Source organism: Numenius arquata, chromosome 19, assembly GCF_964106895.1.
Source record: "Numenius arquata chromosome 19, bNumArq3.hap1.1, whole genome shotgun sequence".
In the NCBI taxonomy this organism is placed as follows: Eukaryota; Metazoa; Chordata; class Aves; order Charadriiformes; family Scolopacidae; genus Numenius; species Numenius arquata.
The window spans coordinates 11,619,095-11,638,724 of NC_133594.1; the positions used below are offsets into that span (position 1 = coordinate 11,619,095).

The 19,630-nt window shown below is 40.1% G+C and overlaps 1 protein-coding gene across 4 annotated transcripts in view; it reads right to left on the bottom strand.

Annotated features, from left to right (window-relative positions):
• MAPKAP1 (MAPK associated protein 1) overlaps nucleotides 1-14,831 on the bottom strand; it is an 88,042-nt gene extending 73,211 nt beyond the window's left edge. For 2 of the 4 annotated variants that reach the window (XM_074161219.1, XM_074161217.1), the window contains exons 1-3: nucleotides 14,507-14,765; nucleotides 10,488-10,577; nucleotides 5,640-5,788 (exon numbers count right to left, since the gene is read on the bottom strand). In XM_074161219.1, the coding sequence (XP_074017320.1) occupies nucleotides 5,640-5,788; nucleotides 10,488-10,577; nucleotides 14,507-14,765 (498 nt within the window). Of the gene's footprint in view, nucleotides 1-5,639; nucleotides 5,789-10,487; nucleotides 10,578-10,648; nucleotides 10,721-14,506 lie in introns of all 4 variants that reach the window. The other 2 variants (XM_074161216.1, XM_074161218.1) reach the window with 2 other exon arrangements.
• Nucleotides 14,832-19,630: the final 4,799 nt, after the last annotated feature.

Genomic DNA, 19,630 nt, shown 5'->3' on the forward strand with positions numbered 1-19,630 from the left:
CATGATGAGGTGGTTCCTTATCTCACTGTAAATGGCTTTTCTGAATGAAATAACACAATTCTTAAGTATTTTAAATTAAGCAGCAGCCAAGCTTACTGTATCATACCCCCTGTATGGAACCCCGAGGACTGCTGTGCTCTAACCTCCGCTACAGCATTTAACTGGTCCCACTGTTCGGGGCTCCCCTTTCCCCAGCAAAGCCCAGCGAGGCTGCAGGGGCAGAGTGGAGTGCACTGATTACTCATCGAAATCACTGCAGCTTCAACCCAGGGAAGAACAAACCAGGCATTCTTCATACATGGGTGTTGTAGTTAAATACAACTCAGCTATTAGCACGACTCATGTTAATCACCTATTATGAAAGAAAATTTGTTTTAGAAAGTGGTAATTTTTCAGCTGAGAATCTTGATCTGAACAAAGGCCTTACTGCCCTCGCCCTCTGTAGAGCACAGCGTGTGATGCTGCACGTGAGAGTTACGAACCCTGATGTCATTAGCAACGCGCATCACTAACGCTGAGAGATCCTCAGGATTACGGGAGATTTCTCTGCCGGGTTCTCCTGACTGGGTGACAACTTTCAGAGGGAGTTGCTGACACCAAAGGGAAAGCTCAGCACCATTAGGTGTTTCTGGCACTTATTTCAGGGCAGGTTTTGAACCGGGCTGAGGAAGAGGCAGCCGCCCGTGTCTCCGAGAGCCTGTTCCACGGCTGTTCCCATCCCTGCCATCCCTGCCCTCGTGCATCCTGCTCCGTGGCAGCCCGGCTGTGCAGGAGCCATGCTGGCCATGCTGAAACGCCTGTGTTGGCCATGAGGGCCAGGACCAGCTGAGACCTCAGCTGCTCCAGAACCACCCAGCCATGGGCAGAGCTCCTGCTTCCCTCGGGAGAGCCCAGCGTCTCCAGGAGCTGGCCCTGCAGCCAAAGGAAGGGCAAACACAAGGGAAAGGCTGTTTCCGTCCCAGCAAACCTGAAATCTTTTTCTCCCGAGGCCGGGAGCAGGGAGCGGCTGGTCCCCGAGGGACGCGGGAGGGACCCAGCGCGTTGGCTCCTGGTACGACGGCAGGAGGGGGCTCCAGCACAAATACTGACCTGTTAACATACATGTTACCCAACATAAACCATAACTTTACAAAAATCTTTATTTCAACTATTTTAGTAGAGTGCAGGTAGTATGTAAACCACTAAAACTGGCAGAATAAGGAAATGCTTTAAAAAAAACCAAACAAAAAACTATGCAGACTTATTTAGGATTCAGCTGAGGATCATTCTTCGCAGCTTAAAGGCAAAACATTTACTTTAAAAAATGCATTTTTTTTCCACACTAAGATTTTAATCCTGGATTAATTATTTTAGACATTTTCCATATTAATTACAGCAGCACTGCTTCTTTCTTAACTTCTTTATCTACTTTGTTTGAGTAAAGCTATTTAATAGTGGAGATTGTGGGAAACATTTGTTCACGATTATCCAGACATAGAGTCAAACAAGACTGAAACAAGAGCAGCATGCAAAAATGTATTTAAGGACTATCATCCCAAAATGCTGCTAAAAGCTATTAACCAGTATGTGTTAATTGCCACAGCATTCATATTAATTTTCACTTCAGGCCCGACATTGTGGAATATTTCCCCTGATACATTTTAAACAAAGTTTAATTTAAGGAACTGCTTCTATCAACACTTATGAAAATTAACAGCCAAGCAATTAGCACTCATGAATTATCCCTTCCCCCACGCTTTCCGCAGCATTATTTTAAAAACAGTTGCTACAGGAGAAATTGTTGGTTTTTAACCCATTACCGAAATTAGCCACAGGAAACCCTGTCACACTGCACAGAGGCCCCGTCCCTCGCCATGGGGGTCTCAGTGTCTGTCCAGCTAAAAATCCCGCTGAGCTGTTTTTATTTAAATTGTCTCCTGTAGCCACACAAACCCACAAAAACCCTCTAAGGTCAGAAAAACTACACTGCCTTAAGTCTTCATTTTCAACTAGTATAAAAATACCGCGAGAAGACCCCAGTCTGCGTGCAGGGACGGGTTTGGCCTCGTAGCCCCCGTTCCGTCTGGAGCTGAACCATCCCCCCTGACGTTTCCATTTGGGTTTTCCAACTCTCCTCTTTGACTATTTTGCACACCTTCAGCATCTCTTTTTTGGCTGTCCTGTAACACTCCTGCGTTTGCTAACATTAACATTCCTCTGGGGATGTAGGAGCATTTGGTGGCGTGTCAACAATTGAACTGACAAGACGTTTCAGTGATTATAATTTCTTAAAGGTAGCAGGGACTTGGAAGAAAAATGGATGTGGATTGTCTTCAAAGATGATTTCAGGGGAGCTGTAAACAGAGGCCTTTGGAGTTACTCATTCAGTTTGCGGTTCCTACAAAGCCCAACATTTGATTCTAGCATGATTTTCCTCTATTCCAGTCACTAAATACATCTTGGTAACATTTTTTTACTAGTGGGAATGGGTCATGCTGTTGAATAGCTGTGACACTAATACTGTACTAAATCAGTATCCTTTAAGATTAATATCCCAGAGAAAACTCATCGTCATGCTTTCCAGCAACTCGCGCAAGTTACACTTGTGACTGGAAAAGAAATAGTCTCAATTTCTATAAAATGAAAAGATAACACATGCTTTAAAAACAATGGATGAAAGCAAGCAGGTAGAGTGAATGCTGAGACTCTCCCATGGTGTCACTGAGCCACCACATCACCCCGCGTTCCCCGGGTGGCACCTGCCCAGGGCTCTCACTCCCAGCTCCCCAGCCTCACCAACAGCCAGCACCTTGGAACAACAAGCCATCAACGTTTGATTTCCCAGATTCTGTAACCACAAATACACCTGAACTTACCTATAAAATGGGTGGTAATTTCATTTGCATGCAGATAAAGGAAATCAATTTGGCCACTGATTTCTTAAGCCTTCAAGCAATTTTCTGTACAAATGACAACTGAAGTAATTATAAATAACAAAAGGCTTCTTTTCATACAATACTCTTTGCAAGATTTACTAACCAGCATGTACAACCCACATGATTTACAAACCACACTAACAGATGCAGGAGTTAGGTTTACTTTAACTATTTTAAGGAAAAACTTAAAGATACAGCCAAGAGCAGTTACTGTGTCTTTTGTTAAGAGCTGAGGTTTTAGGACGCACACAAAGCCCAGGTCTGCCCCGTGGAGGTGTGCGGCAAGAGTCACCTGAATTCTGGAGCTGATTAGAATGCCTCCATTGTAGCCACATTTCACAAGCCATATTCTCTACTATTTTGATAATTAATGAACTGATCAGAACAAGAAGAAATTAGAGTGCTTTAAAATTTTATTATTTCATAAAATTGCAGAAGTGGTTATGGAAAAGACACTAAATCCGGCAGAAAACACCTGCAAGATGTAAGCGTTTAAATAAATTTGCTTGGTTGATATTACAGCATGCAATGCTCCCGTATTTTTAGCTGGTTAGTTTAAAACAATAGATCAAGGGGAGGGAGGGGGTGGGAAGGCCCCCAAAGAGAATGGTTGTGTTTGGTTTCAGGTCAGTCAGAGGTAAGTTAAAATGAGTCCACACGTGGAGCTGCCAGGAGCCATGAAGCAGGGGGGCTCAACAAGCTGAATATCTGCATCAAAAACTCAAATATATATATAGATATAATCCAAAGGCCCAGTTATAGTCTTAAAGATTTCAGAGCCCTTGTGATCCCTTGAGTAAATACATAATTAAGTAGGGGTTTTTTTAAGACATGTTTAATTAGGCCCCTAGCCCCTCCTCACCCCCCTGCCTCTCCCCAATTATGTACCATTTCCCCAAGAGAGACGTGGCTCTGTTAATTATGTAAATAAGTCATGCACTATTCCCTGAAAGAATTGTATTTATGTGAAAAATACTGCTCATCTATTATCAATAAAAATGAGACCTACGATTCTTTATTAAAAAGAATTTTAAAAAGCTAGATGTGTTTTGATTTACATTACTGTCTGAAAATACAACAAAACTGAAGTAAAATAACTCGCTACTGAACTATAATGTTTCTTCTGTATCTCAGAAGATCAAGTAGGTATTTAAAAAATAGACAATACATACGGAAGTATAAAAAAAAAATTTATAAGCATACTGTTGACAGACTCAGAGTAATACAATAATGATGTTAAAATTAATATAGTGAGATTATACTCTAACAAAATGCCAATTCAGTTATTTTGGAGAGTTAAAAAGGTATTTTTCTAGATCACAATTGAGCTGATTCATGTCACACCCTACAATTCACAGTTGAGTAACATTGAGGTAGTTCATTACTATCTCAAAAACTCTAGCAGGTAGCCTGAATCACGCTCAAGTATTAAAGCAACAAACCCAGGACACCACCAAACCACAATATATTTCTCTTAATAAAGAAGTATCTATTTTACTTTTGCCTCCTCTGCCCGTGACTGTTGGAACAACATTTAAATGTTTGCCAAGCTGAACTTCCATGACGTAAGCACAGCAAGCTTTGAGTTCAGCAAAAAGGCATCCCAGTGGTGTCAGCGTGGCAGTACTGACATCGCCTGTTACTGGGGCCAAAAACTCTGGGAAACTGAGTTAACACTAATTACCACATACTCGTCAGTATAAAATAACAACAGAGGCAGCTTTTGCTACATGGACTTCGTAGTTTAAAAGTTACCATTTCACAAATATTCTAAAGACCTCTCGATATGCTAGTGGAATCACACATCTGACTTTCCACCTTAAGCATACTTAACAGAATATGAAATTCTTCCATCATGATGGTAATGAAGCTCAAACTTCAAACTCCCACAGGAGACTCCACAAACAAATCCAGCAGAAAACAGATCTGTGCAGTATTTATAATTGTTTTGGAACAATATGACACTGATCCATCCCACCAATGTTTATATTTCAGTTTCTGGAGTTTATGACAGTGCAGAGGAACTCCACTGCACACACGGACAGACAGAACCCACGGCTCTGAGCGGGATCAAACGCTCCTGAAATGAGTGCAGCCAAGGGATGACTGTGACCTACCCCGTGCAGTGAACCCCCTCCATGGATTACACAGATGAGTACTTGTGCAGAACTACACTGTTTAGTCCTTTCTTTGCCCCAGATATTGACCTATTGATGCTTCAGTTTTCCACCCTCAAAACAGATAGTGGCTTTTCCCACTCTCATTGGAGCATTTTGGAGATAAAGACAGCATAAATCACAGAATATTCAGCAAGTGCTGTGATGTCACTAGAGAAAATAGATTTTTTTTTTTAAATGCCAAATAAGCAATCATTTATCCACAGGGTCTCACCATCAGCTGTGCAGACAGATGTCCTAGGACTCTGCCACATGAAATGTTTACCAAACTGACCTGCTGGAGAAGAAAACAGCAAGGGAAGGTACGTCTAATGGTAAGGCAGGATTTTGTAATGACAATGGTAGAAACGGTTCTACCGAACCTGAAGCCATTATATTTAGGACTAAGAGAAGCATGTTTATAGATAACCACTTTAAAATAACTGATGGCCTACTATAATGTCTAATTAAAGCTTCAACAAGTAAATGCACACGAGAACTGCTGAAGGCCCATCATCTTCAGGTCAGGGACCACCTGGATATGAGGAAAAACATCTGCTCCACTTACCTTGCCATCAAACTTTGAGTACTCATTGAAGGGGTTATTGAGCTGCAGCGGACACTGCTCCAGTCGCACAGACAGTATTGACTGCTTCCCAGAACATGGAGATTTTACTCTGAAATTCTTTTTTTCAAACAGTGAGCTCAGCTCCTCTGCTGTAAATCAGAAAAGAGAGCACAGTAGTTGTACAAGCAAAAGTACAGAGGCTACTGTTTACCACAGAAAGATAACAGTGTAAGAGAGAGAACAAAATCGAATATATAAAATAACAAATGCTTTAGCAGGGTAGAATATACCAACAGTCTTTCATAGCCCAAGGATATGAAAACATACAAAGTTTGAAACGATGCTACTGCTTAGGCTCAGGAAAAGATGAATTTTTCCCATACAGAGAATGGAGCTGATCACTACTCGAGTCAAGATAAAAATCAGGATTCAAGGAGAGAACACCACATCCCTGGCCTTTCTGCTTGCCTCTCTTTTTCTAAATAATCAGTAAATCCTATGCAAAAGAACTGCCGACACAACTACAAAACACCACGCAAAAGCGTTTCAAACCGAGCTTGTAACACCTGATATTATACCATATTACAGAACAATGTTTGCTACCCCGTTAGGATGTTACAATGTCACTACACCGTCAGCAGTAGGCTTGGGAATACATCCGATCCAAAAGAATCATTGCTTTGGATTTTACTTCTCATGGTAGACTGGATATGGTCTCCTCTCAAAAAAAAAAGTCAAGCTTGAAACCACCGTCCCAGATAAATAACCTGGATAATAAAAGCTTTCTAAAAACAAAGGTGATGGGAGTTGGTGAGTTCTTTGTGTGGTCTGTGAAGGCTCATAAAAACCTTCAACAAGCTCTCTTTTCATACATAGAGAAGAGTTTCCAGCCACAGTTTAACTTGAAATTTACAGGCATACTTAAAAAACATTAAAAATTAGGGCTTCTTATGTTATAAGGACATGACAAAATCAGGACAGAGCCTGAGGTGGTTTAGCATATTAGTACCAATGGGTCTCATCTGCGAGAAACTGTGACTGAATCTGGACAAGTTTTTTCCACATCTGCTCTAGGAACCAAGTACCCCCAAACTCCATCAATCACTCCCGGAGCCAAACCCTGCTCTCCTGGAGCGGCTCCTCCGCGGTCCTACACCTGGAGTCCCGCACATCTCAAAGATTTATACGTCGCTCCTCCAGGGAAATGAAGCTGCTCCTTTGGCAGAATGACCTGGGACCTGATCTGCAGGGAGCGGGTTAATTTCTTAAAACGGAAAATTAAAACTTGACAAATATAACTAGTCAAAAGCTCCATTTATTTTTATCAGCAGATTGCCTGAAAATTCAGACAGTTGGCAAAAGTGCTAAATACTGGCACTAAGAGATACCCAACAGTCTTGTGAGAAGCTGCAATTAACCAAAAAAGCTTGATTAATTCCTTTTTAAAAGTAGCAACTTAAGCTTGTTACAAAAACCAGAATACCTAATGAAGTTTATCTCTGTGGGTTTTTTTTCTTAAATATCTCAATCACAAATATGCCAGAGTTTTACCCTTAACTGGTATTTCTTGGGCATTTGCAAAGTACTCTGCACCTTGGAATCCAATGTAACGGCTTCACTGGTTCAAGTGAAAAAGCAAGTCTTTTATCTTGAGTTTTGTCTCTGGGGAAACGTTAAGATGATTTGTTTATTATTTCCTTTGTTGGGATGTGCAAAAAGAGGATCTCAAGAATTCTTCTGCATTCATTAGTGAGACATCTGTTTTGCTTTGCGTTTTGTACAGCTTTTACTCAAGTCAAATATCTCCCATGCCTGAAGAGTTTAAATAACAGTTCACTCCATAAGACTGTCAGTTCAGCTGGCTGAGACAGTTCTCCTTTTCCAGAAAACTTCAAAATTTCAAAAAATTCAACTCGTTTAGAAGGAGGAACCCAAAACTTTCTAAAGATTCGTGCAAAAAGCTAGAAGAAAGATGAGATTTCTGAGAAACTACTATCTTCCATTGAGCATTTTGTCAAATAGTTCCCAATAGACGTGGGCTGTGGAGTTCCAATGAAAAATATTAAAAAAATATTTTTAAATTCTCAAATTTATTTCAGGGGGGGAAAAAACTCATATTTTTACATCAAACTAGCTTAAATTGCATAATTTTTAATTCTTAATTAAAACTAAGTTTTGCCATTAGTCTATATTATCCGTATTTTTCAGCTTTTGTGGGTTTGTTCGGTGTATGAGCTACTCTGGATGGGCTCAACGCAAGGCTTTTGAAAGATTCCCTTGATATATTCTTAGTTTTCCTTATATATGCTCTGAAGTGAATGAATGTAAGACATAAATGCAATGCCTTATTTCTTGCTTTCACCTAAAAATACCTAATATTTTATAAAAAGGAGTAACCTTTTGTGTATATATCCATATTTGGTTTATAGGGTCCTTGGACTGTTGTACTAACATAATCTGATCCTACACTGCACGAAGTCGAACCCTTTTCGTTTCGCTGAAGAACGGATGCCCCGAAAGGTGAGGTGAATTGGTGGCAGAAAAGAAACCCAGACCTCCAGAGCCTTACGCTGTACTTCCAGGCAGTCAGCTACCCCGACGCATCTCTGGATTTGTTAATCCCCCAACAAGCTCCAAAAGAACAGAGATTTTCAAGTCCCTACCCTACTACCACCTTATCTCTCAAACTGCCTGTCTCATGGCAGCAGGCAAACAGGCAATTACCAGGAAACATTCTCCCCCCCCCATAACCATACACAAGATTACTCGTCTCTCCCTTCCCTTTATCCTGGTTGCTGTACTTTTATTTCTGTACATCGTTATTCAAAAATGGGAATCACAAAAAATACTCAGTTGGCAAATGCCTCAAATTACGACTATATATATCGACGTGCAGCAGTGCAGAAACGCTTGTGAGAGTTTCTCTGAGGAGTGCTCTCTGGAGGTGGCACCGTCAGAGCGAGCCGGGGCAAACAGCACCTTTCCAGCAGCCTTTTGCTTCGCCGGGGGGGCACCAGAGGCTGGACCTTGTCCATGGCTCAGCTGAACTGTCAGAAGGGGGCAGCCAAATTCCCCCATCCGAGAACAGCTCTTGCTACTGGTGCTTTCATGCATGTTTTCCAGTAACGCTACGCTCCAGGAACAGAACAGACACCCTTGACGAAGAGGAAGGTACAGCCCTTTGGGGCTCCTCTTCCTCCTGGCTTCTTCCTACTGTGGTGTTGTTCATGCCAGTAAGTGAGAAACACGCAGAATCTCAGGGACTGAGGAGAGAAGGAAAATCAGCTCTGCCGAGAAAGGTTGATACCGACTGCCTGGAGTTTTAAAGTAACTTTTTTTTTTTTTTATTTCCATTTGTTCTGCAGCAGAGAGGGACTGAGCCGTTTGCCGGCAGCCCCAGCAGAGGGGACACCTCCATCGCTGACGGGCTGTGTCTGTCTTCGGGGCAGTGCAGAAAAGGAACGGAATGTGCTGGTGGAGCCCAGGGGAATAAGATGACACAAACGGCACAGACACAGCAGGAAACCGGGGTCTGAGTCCAATTCAGTGTAAAGAAATACCCGGCAGGATACAGTTAGGGATAAAGAAGAAAAAGAGAATTGCACCATCATTGGTCAAATGCTGTGAAATATTAAGCGAAGAGAGTTGGAGGTTACGGTAGATTAAACTTTAAAACCTACAACTCTGCTTACAGAAGTAGAAAGGCAAAAACATTTTTGAATGCATTACCAGAGGTATCACACACAGCTGAACACTGTTCTGGGGATTAGTGCAACCGTGCTGCTCCTGAGCAGCTTTGTTCACTCCTCTAAAAAAAGATATTATAGAGCTGAAGAAGGCTCTGCAAATGACAGCCGGGAAGATACCAGGATTTAGGTGAAAAAAAGGAGATTACACAGGGACCTCATTAAGATATACACAAATTTTGAGAGAAGTAGGCATGACAGACCATACAAAGGTTTGAACGTGCGTCAGATACAAGAGGAACAGATACTAGCTTGGGCTATCAAATAAGAGAACCGAGACAGATTTTTCATTTCATATATTACAATTTAAACTATGTAGACTATCCAGTCAGAAATACTTAATTACATAATAATTAAAGAAAAAAATAGAACAGTATATTCTTTGAGAAATCAGTGACACTAGTTTTTCCAAGGAAAATGCTGCCTTAGCTGATTCGCCCTTATTATGCTTTCATTTAAGTAGATCATATGTACACATTATTCCTTAAGATTTTTTTCCCTTATCTAGAAAAGTAATCACAAAAACAGTCTATAAAAGTAGTCTCTACAAAGTTATTCATCCCATGAGTTACAGTGAATGGCCCTGGAACTGGCCGGAAAGCCCTGAGTTAGAGGGAGATGAGGATGCTGCACTTTGCCCATTGCCTGCCCGCGGCAGGGACCCCTCGAGACCCCCCCTGCCCCCCGAGCATCACCGTCCCCAAGGTCTCCCTCAGACAATAGAAGCCTCAGAAGATAATGAAGCTCCAAGATGAGAGAATACACAAACACAGTATTCACACCTTATACTGCGAAAATTAAAGCCGGCACTCAAATTAGTTCAGACCAACAAAACAGGTTTTAAACGTTTTTTTCTTTACTTTGCCTTTACTAATACCATGGAATGCCCTCGTCACAGCCGAGAGCAGATGAGGCGCCCGTGGCACACCCCCCCAGGCAACAAACTACGGGAAACACCTAACTGGGGAAAAGAAGGCAAACCCAATAATTATTATTTCCTTTACGGTTTGAAAGCTTAAGTGAAAATTACAAAATGAAAATGTTGTAACCGTCAAAAGCAGAAATAAAAGCAGTAGGAAAATAGAAGATCTTTTCTTTTTACCTGAGTAAGAAGTATTTCTGTCTTTCCACTGAACGTTTTTGCATTTTATTTGATTTTGTCTCTCTTTCCGCAGACGTTCTAGTCTCTGAGCTTGAAAAGAAATATTATAACTATAAGTTTGTCAATGAAAGTTTACTATAAACAAAGACATAATTAACTACCTTTATATGAATAAAGATGTTTTATACTGCATATGTAGGGGAAAAAGTCATAAAATTTTAAAGGTGGCACCCCTGAAAAGCAAATACCAACAAAAACATGAAAATGTTCTTGATTTATAATTGAAATTAGAGGATATAAAACATTAATAGAGATCATAAAGATAGTATTAACATGGAAGAGAATAATAAAATGTGAAAACTTCTGTGATTAATATGACATTTCATTATATAAATCATTAATAACGGTCTTAAAGGAATTTTAATGCACAAATGAACTGAAGTGAATATTACATTACAGGAATAAAATTACTGTTATGAATTACTCTACCCGTTTCAAAAATTAAAGATAAATGAACTCAGACTAGACTATTAAAGTTTTAAATATAAAATCCTTTATCTAAAAATCATGAAAATTATAAAATGTCAAAGCTATATAAATTAGCATAGCTTTTTCTTCAGTGTGCTGAAACAGTTTATAGGTAGTAAAATAAATGATTTGTATCTTCACAACATTAGTCAAATCTTAAAATGAATATAGTATTTCTTTACGTATATTTTGACTCCACCTTCAAAATACGGCTTGAAAAAAAAGCCTCAAATAGTAATAACATCAAAGAACTTGCAGACCAGGGTACCAGATGATACCTTGAATTATCTTTTTGTTAAGAGCAGGATCTCTCTCAGGAAATGGCCAGTTCTCCCTGACAGAAGCTCCCCCAGACAATGACCACAAGAAATATCTGATGTTATGAAGCGCCCACTCCAAATAAGAAAGCAGATTAGGCTGGAAAGTAGGGCTAATAATGTTGATCACTGGAGGAAACAATTTGCTGGATATATTAGCAATTTTGATGTATTGAGATCATTCATTAACTAAAATGAGTTTGTAGAAGAGATTCTAAAATGCTAAATTACTCTGACAATTTTTAGATACAACTTGAGTTCCCTGAGCCATTTCACCAATTAAAAAAGGTTAATAAATATTTTCTCTATCTCCTATTATTATTATTCTTTTACATTTAGTCTTTGAATTGAATTGTGGACAGAAGTGACTTTTCCCCCCCCCCATAAAAGCTCTCAAACTGGGAACTGATAAAAAAAAATAATATTTTTGAGGTTTAACAGCTGTGACAAACAGTTTAAGGTACAAACACAAACAGGGACTTCGATGCCTATTTCCCATTTAAGCCCACATGAGGTTAGTACCTGAATACCACTATGTATCTTACTCTTAATGAAATAAGAGAAGTATCCCTGCTTACAAGTTTAAATATTGAGTAAAATGCTATCGTAATGTAGATGTTTTATTCTGAAATAAAAAAACTTTTTTTTTTTTTCCCCAAGTGCTGTCCAGACTGTAGCTCAAAATTACCTTCCCAAATCCTTTCTTCCCAAAGGGGCCAGCATTAAATATCTGTTCGATTCCTATGTAAACAATGGATAAAGGAAAACAACATAGACTAGAAATAAGAATAATGCATGGATTTATGCTATTTGATATTTCCACCCCTTGTCAAACCAAACGCCGTAGTGTGCAGTCACCACCTTCCCTCGCTCCGTCCTGTTCTCCCGCCTGCAGCTGATCACAGGCATCACTTACTGTGGGGCTGTACTACAGCAACTCCAGATTAGATGGAATTATCAGCACCTATTAGAAGTCTGAATTATTTAAGGTTCATTCTCACAAGAAGCATGCTAGTTTGAAAGCTTTCGGTGTGAAAAATGTCACTGACCAAATGTAGCTCTTGTTTCATTAACTATTAGCAATGAGATGAGCCTTTGTTTCTAGTCGTGTGGATTGGGAGAATTTGCTGCTCTCCCACAGACCCAACCCCTCGCTCAGACCTGGCTCCACGCCTCTGGACACGGTGGGGGCGAAGAGATGGAGCCCGTGACCCACAAGAAGTACCCAATAACCAACACTTCTGCAGTCTCTACAGAGATGGGAAGAGTCTCTGACAGTAACAAATTATTTTGATAATTTATGAAAAAGATACTACCCAACTAAGGTACTTTATAATAACACAGCTCCGCAAAAGATAATAGAAAGTCACACTCCATCCAAAAACAATGGTTAAAGATGGCATAAGCAGAAATTATTTTATTTAGAAATTAATTTATTTAGGCTATAAAACCAAGGAGAATAAAGAAGAGCTTACATGTTAGAGAAGTCTGCCGCTATTACCTGTTGATACACAAAATTGCACCATCTTCTCTTTCCAAACATAAAACTCATTTTAACAAGTGTTCCTGCTCCTGTTAAATCTACTCAAGTAGTTATGGAATACTTAAAAAAAAAAACAACCTTACAATTGCCCATTTTAGGGGCAAAAATTGCAGATCTCACAGTTAATGAGTTTTTGTACTTACGGGGTGTATGAACACTTTGGTCTGTGTCTGCACGTGTCTGTTTCCTTCCATCAAGGACTTACAGAAATATTTGTGTAATGCAAAAAGCATTTATACTAAAAATACTTAACTTTCTATTTACTATATTCCTCCTCCAGGATTTTTGAAAAGGGTTCGGTACTGATCAACTTGTGTTCTTTGTAGGCTTTGTTCCACCCCACCTGGCAAACCGCACTGGGCTCCTGGTGGCACCAGCCCAGACACCAGACGGAGACAGGCAAAGAACTGGCTCCGATGGCCTGAGCGTCCTAACCTTTACTGGAGAATGTGCCACAATCGGAACCTGAAATCCGTCATTTAAGTGGAGATTATTCAACCAGTCCATCGCTTGGTGAAATAATCCCTCAGGATTATTTTTTGGAGCAATTCTATAAAACTTGAAGCTGTGCCTCTCCTTCCTCATACACTACCCCATCACCTGAGCTGAGCAGGGCTGGAGGACCACGCTGGGCACTCTGGCACACTACGCTCTTCAGCACGCCTTAAAGTCGGTTGCTGTCATATATGCAGCTCATTTCCAAACCTGACTCTCCGTTACAAGAGATCTGTGCCCTGTCTTTTCTGTAACTTTTGACAACTTATTTGTAAAAGGTATTTCAAGGTATTGAACACCATCCAACGTGTTACTGGTTAGGTAGAGCACAGATGTTTTTTCTGAGCTCTAGGTGGTGTTATAATACCTTCAGAAATAATTTGAAAAAAATACATACTGTAACACAGGAAAAAAAAAAGGGATTGGTATTGGCCATCCCACAACACCATTTTCATATATATTTTATATCACAGAACTTCTGTTCATAGCATTCCTCAGGCACATGCAGAAGTCTGAATATCCCTCATATGAAACAACAAACAGGACAGCTTTCTTCCAGTCAAGACAAACTGAGCAGATTTTGGAAAGGTGCGCACTCTTACAACTTCCTCATTTGGTAATTTAAGTCCCAGCTCAAGGTCCTTCTCAGAAATAAAGCTTCAGAAGACAAACTACAGCCAAATCATTCACTTTGTTGGCTCACATCAAACTTCATTCCCCTCTTTTATAACAAATAGATTTAATGCCTCACTAGGTAGATTTTTCTCAGAAAATAACTATCCTGTTCAAAAGTTAACACCCCTCCAGACATTAACAATAGAAATATCAAAGACTGTTCACGTACTTTGGATTTAGACTTGATGTCTTCACAATTTAAATTTTTTTTTTTTTTTTTATATATAAAACTGTCTACCTCAATGTTCCTCTGTACTTGAATAAGTAAAACAGCAATTAAAGCTCAGTTGACAGCACACTAAAATAACTGAATCATTTCAGGTCCTTTTATAAAAAGGGTCTCAACATTACAAAAGGAGAAGTTTGGCAGATATCTAGCCAGTCATACCTGGTTTGTCCAGGCGAGCCAGGCTAATAGAAACTGAATTTGCAAGACTATCTTTGCTGCAAATACCACTTACCTGTGTTTGATCGTCTTCTGATGCCGAAGTCCCAGCTTGAGGTAATATCAACTGATTGGGAATATACATAGCCCTGAGTCTCACCGTTGCTCCCCTGGGTTTCTGAACCACTGTCCCCATACGCTGACGAGGGATTGAACTTCTCCAGGTCGACATCGTGATCTATCAGGACCATTTCACACATCCCTGTGTCATCACTGGTCACGTGTGACTGCCGAATATGAGCAAGTATAATTGTAGGGTTGTCCAGGAAAGCCATCCTGTCCACAAGCCCACCACCTCACTGTACTATCTGCTCTCCATCTTCTTCCATGGACATATGCACCTAGAAACACAATGTACACAACATTTTAGAGAAAGAAAGAAAAAAAAAACACAAAACAACAAAACAAAACCCCAAAACCCAGATTCGAGAAAGTTTATATTCTGGATGGACAAAATTTAATCGACTCCATTTTGTACAGTGAATTATTTTAATTCTGGTCCAGCTGACTTCAGTTACACTGCTTGCGGAGAGTCACTTAAAGCACAGCGGGTCTGGAGGACAGCTTGGAACCTGAATCCCACGACAACAGAACAAACGGACAGCTCCAGATGGGTCCCATCACTCTACAACAAATGGTTGCTGTAAGGCAAAATATTTTAGGTACTACACATAGAAGGACAGAGAGAAAATACGCTAAAGAAACCGTCTATTCAAATTAATAGATCTACAAAGACAGGGCTTTGGATTTCTTTTCACTCATAACAGTGTGTTACTGTTTTTCTTCTGCCTCTACCCACCAACTCTTGGATTACTTTATTATAGACCCTCTTCAGGGTTTGCATTTCCAGGACAAACTTTAAACATGAAGAGATTAGTATCTCAGGGCAGATATTGAACCGCTGCATCTGCACCGCACTTCATACAGGGCAACTGCTCTAACACAGAGGAAACTCTGCATCTTATACCACATACCTGAATTCCTAGGCACTTTAACAACAGTAATTGCCACTCACCTAAAATATTTCATTCAGAGTACTCAAGTGGCCTTACAAAATAAAGTAGAAGGCAAAAAAAGAGAAGGAAAAAAAAAAAAAAGAAAAGAAGAAAACCAAGCCAAACCACAAAACCCAAGCCACACTCAAATTGTTACCCTGTTTTACTGCAGCTGTGGCTTTATAGTTCTGTTAACCTAACTCAAGTCTGGGCTGCCTCTGGAAGGGGCAAATCCATGCTCCTGCCTGCCCTGCTCAGAGATCCCGCCACCTCCCGACGGCTGGCACTGTGAGGAAAATTGGATCAAAAAAATGACCTGCTGAAAATAGCCTGGAAAGAAAAAAATAATTACTAATTTGCAGGCTGATCAGTTCACCAGTGAAGAGCGGTAAGAGCAGCAGCACCAACAGGACACCCGGAAGCGCAGCGTTCCCTTTCCAGCCGCGCTGCTCCCAGCCGCTCAGAGCGACTGCAAACCCTGGCCCGAGGAAGAGGGAGGTCGGAGGGGGTTTGAGCCTAAGCTCAGAGAGAGATGCAAGACCAGACATAAATTCTGTAAGTTCAAAATCCCCACTGCTTTTCTAAATATTTGCATATCTGAGAAAAAAAAAAACCACCACAGCATTTTAATACCAGCTATAGAATGAAATGTGTTTGTTTAGTATTTTGAACATGTAAATGGCAACACAAACCCCCTAGCACTGCTGTTTGCTAAACTTCTGTCAGCAAAAAGAAAATACCAAAGGAAAAGAAACAATTTGAAATCACCCAAAGCCATATCCCATGAAAATCTGGTACAGATTGTTACAGAAAGTTGGCCTTTCTCTGGCAGATTTTAACTGACCAAAGTTAGCGAAAGCACCGGACAGGCTTGTTCCAGCAAATACTTTTCATCATTTCCCCTCTGTGCTTTCAAGGGGAAAGGTGTGTTAATATAGAGAGCCCCATGAAGCAGCTTCTGCATTTAAATACTTGGAAGCAAAAGTAATATGTTATTTGGACACTCACCTAATCATGACAAAAGCAAAATTTTGAAGGTGTATTGTGAATTGCAAACCCACCATCCATCCCTACCAGCACCCTCCCTACCACCAAACATCAGCGTCCACTACTTACAATGTTCAGTAAGTAGATATTTACATCCTTCATAATTTTAGGCTTTTTTTTGCTCCCTTGGTCACAAATATTGCCATTTTTTTCCTGAGAGACTGTGTCCTTTCTGCTTTAGAAAAAAAACCAGACAAATTCAAAAGTATTATATTAAACAACAGACCCAGCAGCAAAAAGGAATTCAATAAAAGAATGGTAGAGAAATAAAACTGACATGCTGCTTGTTATTAATACACTACTCCCACCATACATTTTAATAAATTATGCTATTAGCTAACCAGGCTCCAGCAGTATCCTTGGAGATATTCAAGCCCCAATGGGATAAGGCCCAGAGCAGCCCACATTCGCTGGCCCCTGGACCAGATCTCCAGAGGTCCCCTCAACCCCGGCAACGCCAGCTCTTCAAGCTCTATTTTTTATTTTCTGACTATTTCCATCACAGAAAGTAGGGCTGCTCTCCCTGAAGGATTTCTCCTTGGCCTCAGAGAGGCCACAAGGCAAATATCCTACCATAAGGCAACCCTCTCCTGCCTGTAATTTACCTGTTAAAGGCCTTTAAGCCCCAACAGTGTGACTCGGAGTGTGCGACTTGGAGAATACGGACACAACTCAGTACAACAGATGGATATTTTAAAAAGTGCACTGAGAACGTCCTTTAAATTTAACTATTTACACACCGCTTATTGGAAACGGCCGCGGTTACCTGCGAGCAGTAAGAACTTGTTTAAATAAGCAACCGCCTTCGGCTTCTAAAAGGTCTGCAAACTCCCAATCAAAAATTACTGCTGCCCCATCAATGTGTCATATAAATGTTGGCATGTTAATTGTGTATTTATAAGATTGTTAATGGTTAGTTAATTTACCTCCCACACTATTATTGTACTTGAAATGATTTAATGTCTGCTAAGGGAGTTAACAACATGTAACAGCAGATGCGAGAATTTTACCTTTATACTCTGCACCCCGACTTCACACCATTAACAGTCCGTGTGCTAAATCACCCGGGCTTCCGCACAATTTTACATATGCAATCGCTTCGCCCATAAACACGAACAGTGAAAAATTGCCAGAAATTCTCTTTCAAACTCTGAAGTTTAACACAAGTACACTTTTTCTTCCTCCTCTTCAGAATTTTCAAAAGGATACATTTAAACTTGGTTCTCAATAAATTAATGTTAACTGGAAATTCCAAGAACAGTTAACACCCCTCAAAAAAAAAAAAAAAAAAAAAATCAGAAAAAGTTCAGACCTCAAAAATTTAGTTCAGATTTTCATGCTGTATTTTAGCAGCCATTATCCACACAATTCTAACTGGTTCCTCCTTTCACTAAAGGCAAAACCCAGTCAGGAGACCCAGCCCTGGCCTGAGGAACGACCTCCAAGGCAGCAGCAGAACTCAGAGAAGCAAAGTTCAATTCTGCAAACCTTTACACGAATGCCTTGAAGTCTCCACGCCGTCGGTTTCAGCAAAATTACAGATACGAGATCAATTTCTAGATCTACTGGGATTTGCCAGCATTTCGCCTCTTCTGCATTCCTCATACCCACACAGCGTTACCACAGCCACGTGGAGCGGCCAAATTCAACGGAATTTGGAGACTTTCTCAGCATCAGCAATTTATACATTCTTCAATCATAAACAAAAAATAAATGCTCTTTTAATACTTGCACTATATAAATATTGTTCTACTATTAAATAGAATACTTTGCAGACAGTTGAAATTCTACCAATTTTAATGGGACAGTTTTAAGAATAGCGCAGTTCAGAAGGCTAAAGGCAGCTGGCAATTCTCCACAAAACTCTCAAGCCAATTCCTGCAAGGTTATTTTGCTCTCTAGATTACCAAAGTGAGAAGCAGGAAAAAATGTTCCCCTCTCTTATTCTGCAAAGCTGTAGCTCTTTTTTTAGAAGAAAATATCTTTAATTGACCTCCTTCAGGAAGTAATAAACAATTAAAGCCTTATTCAAGGTAAACAAAACCATTCCAAAGATGCAACTTGTGGAAGGTACAACCTGGATCTAAAGCAATTACAAATAATCTGCAAACCCCGTGGCTGGAGGAATTATGCAATGTTACAGGTCACCTTATCGCTCCAGGCTTCCACAGCCACCAGCCTTAAACACCTCTCTGGCTGCAGCTCCTTAAAGTGATCTTGGAAACTAATGAAAAAAATAGGCAGATGAGAAGAAAGAAATTGATTTTCCCACCCCCGACATCACACAAGCTGGAATAGGATGGTGTGAACATACTTCAAAATTTATGATTCAGGTTCTGTGAAAAAATTTCACAGTTAACTTCTGTCTGCAATTGCAAAAGAAATGGGTCTGGTTATCTACATTTGCAGCAGCAAATAATCAACCCCCTGGAATGCCAGACGGGCTCCTGTGCACGCAGGATAAAGGAGAGTGAACTGCAATATATGAAAATTCAAGTTTATGTTTCAACAAAAGCTCAAGTGCATTTTAGAATGAATACTTATCTAGAGAAGCTGTCACTCATGCTTTGGGTCCTATCATTAAAAAGGAAATAATCATTTAAAGAGGTGCTCTTTCACAAACGAAACAGGAATTTGAAAGTTACGATGAGAAAACACTACATTACACACAGCGTCCAACAAATTCTGTCTTAGTTTTCAGACCTGTAAATTAATCTGGCACCAACTACATATTTCTATATTTATGAACTGCATGGAATTTGGCTATATTTTTGTTGTCATACTAATCAGGATGAAATTATACCAACTTCGGTATTTTAATTATTGAGCTTTAGGGAAGGAGGGAGAGACTGCTGGAATATGGATGGAAACTGTACGCTCTCCTCAATTTGTTTCCTGATCTTGTCAAATCTTCATTTAATTGCAAACACGTTGATTCTCCGCTAACCTGAGCTATCTTGCATCAAGATTTTAAGCAAGTAAATAAGTATAAAAAAATGCAGAGATTATAAATTAGGGCAGACAAATCTGTATCTAGACTCATGCCTGCAAAGAGCATTCTATCAATATAGTGAAATGCTAATCTCCTAATTAACAAC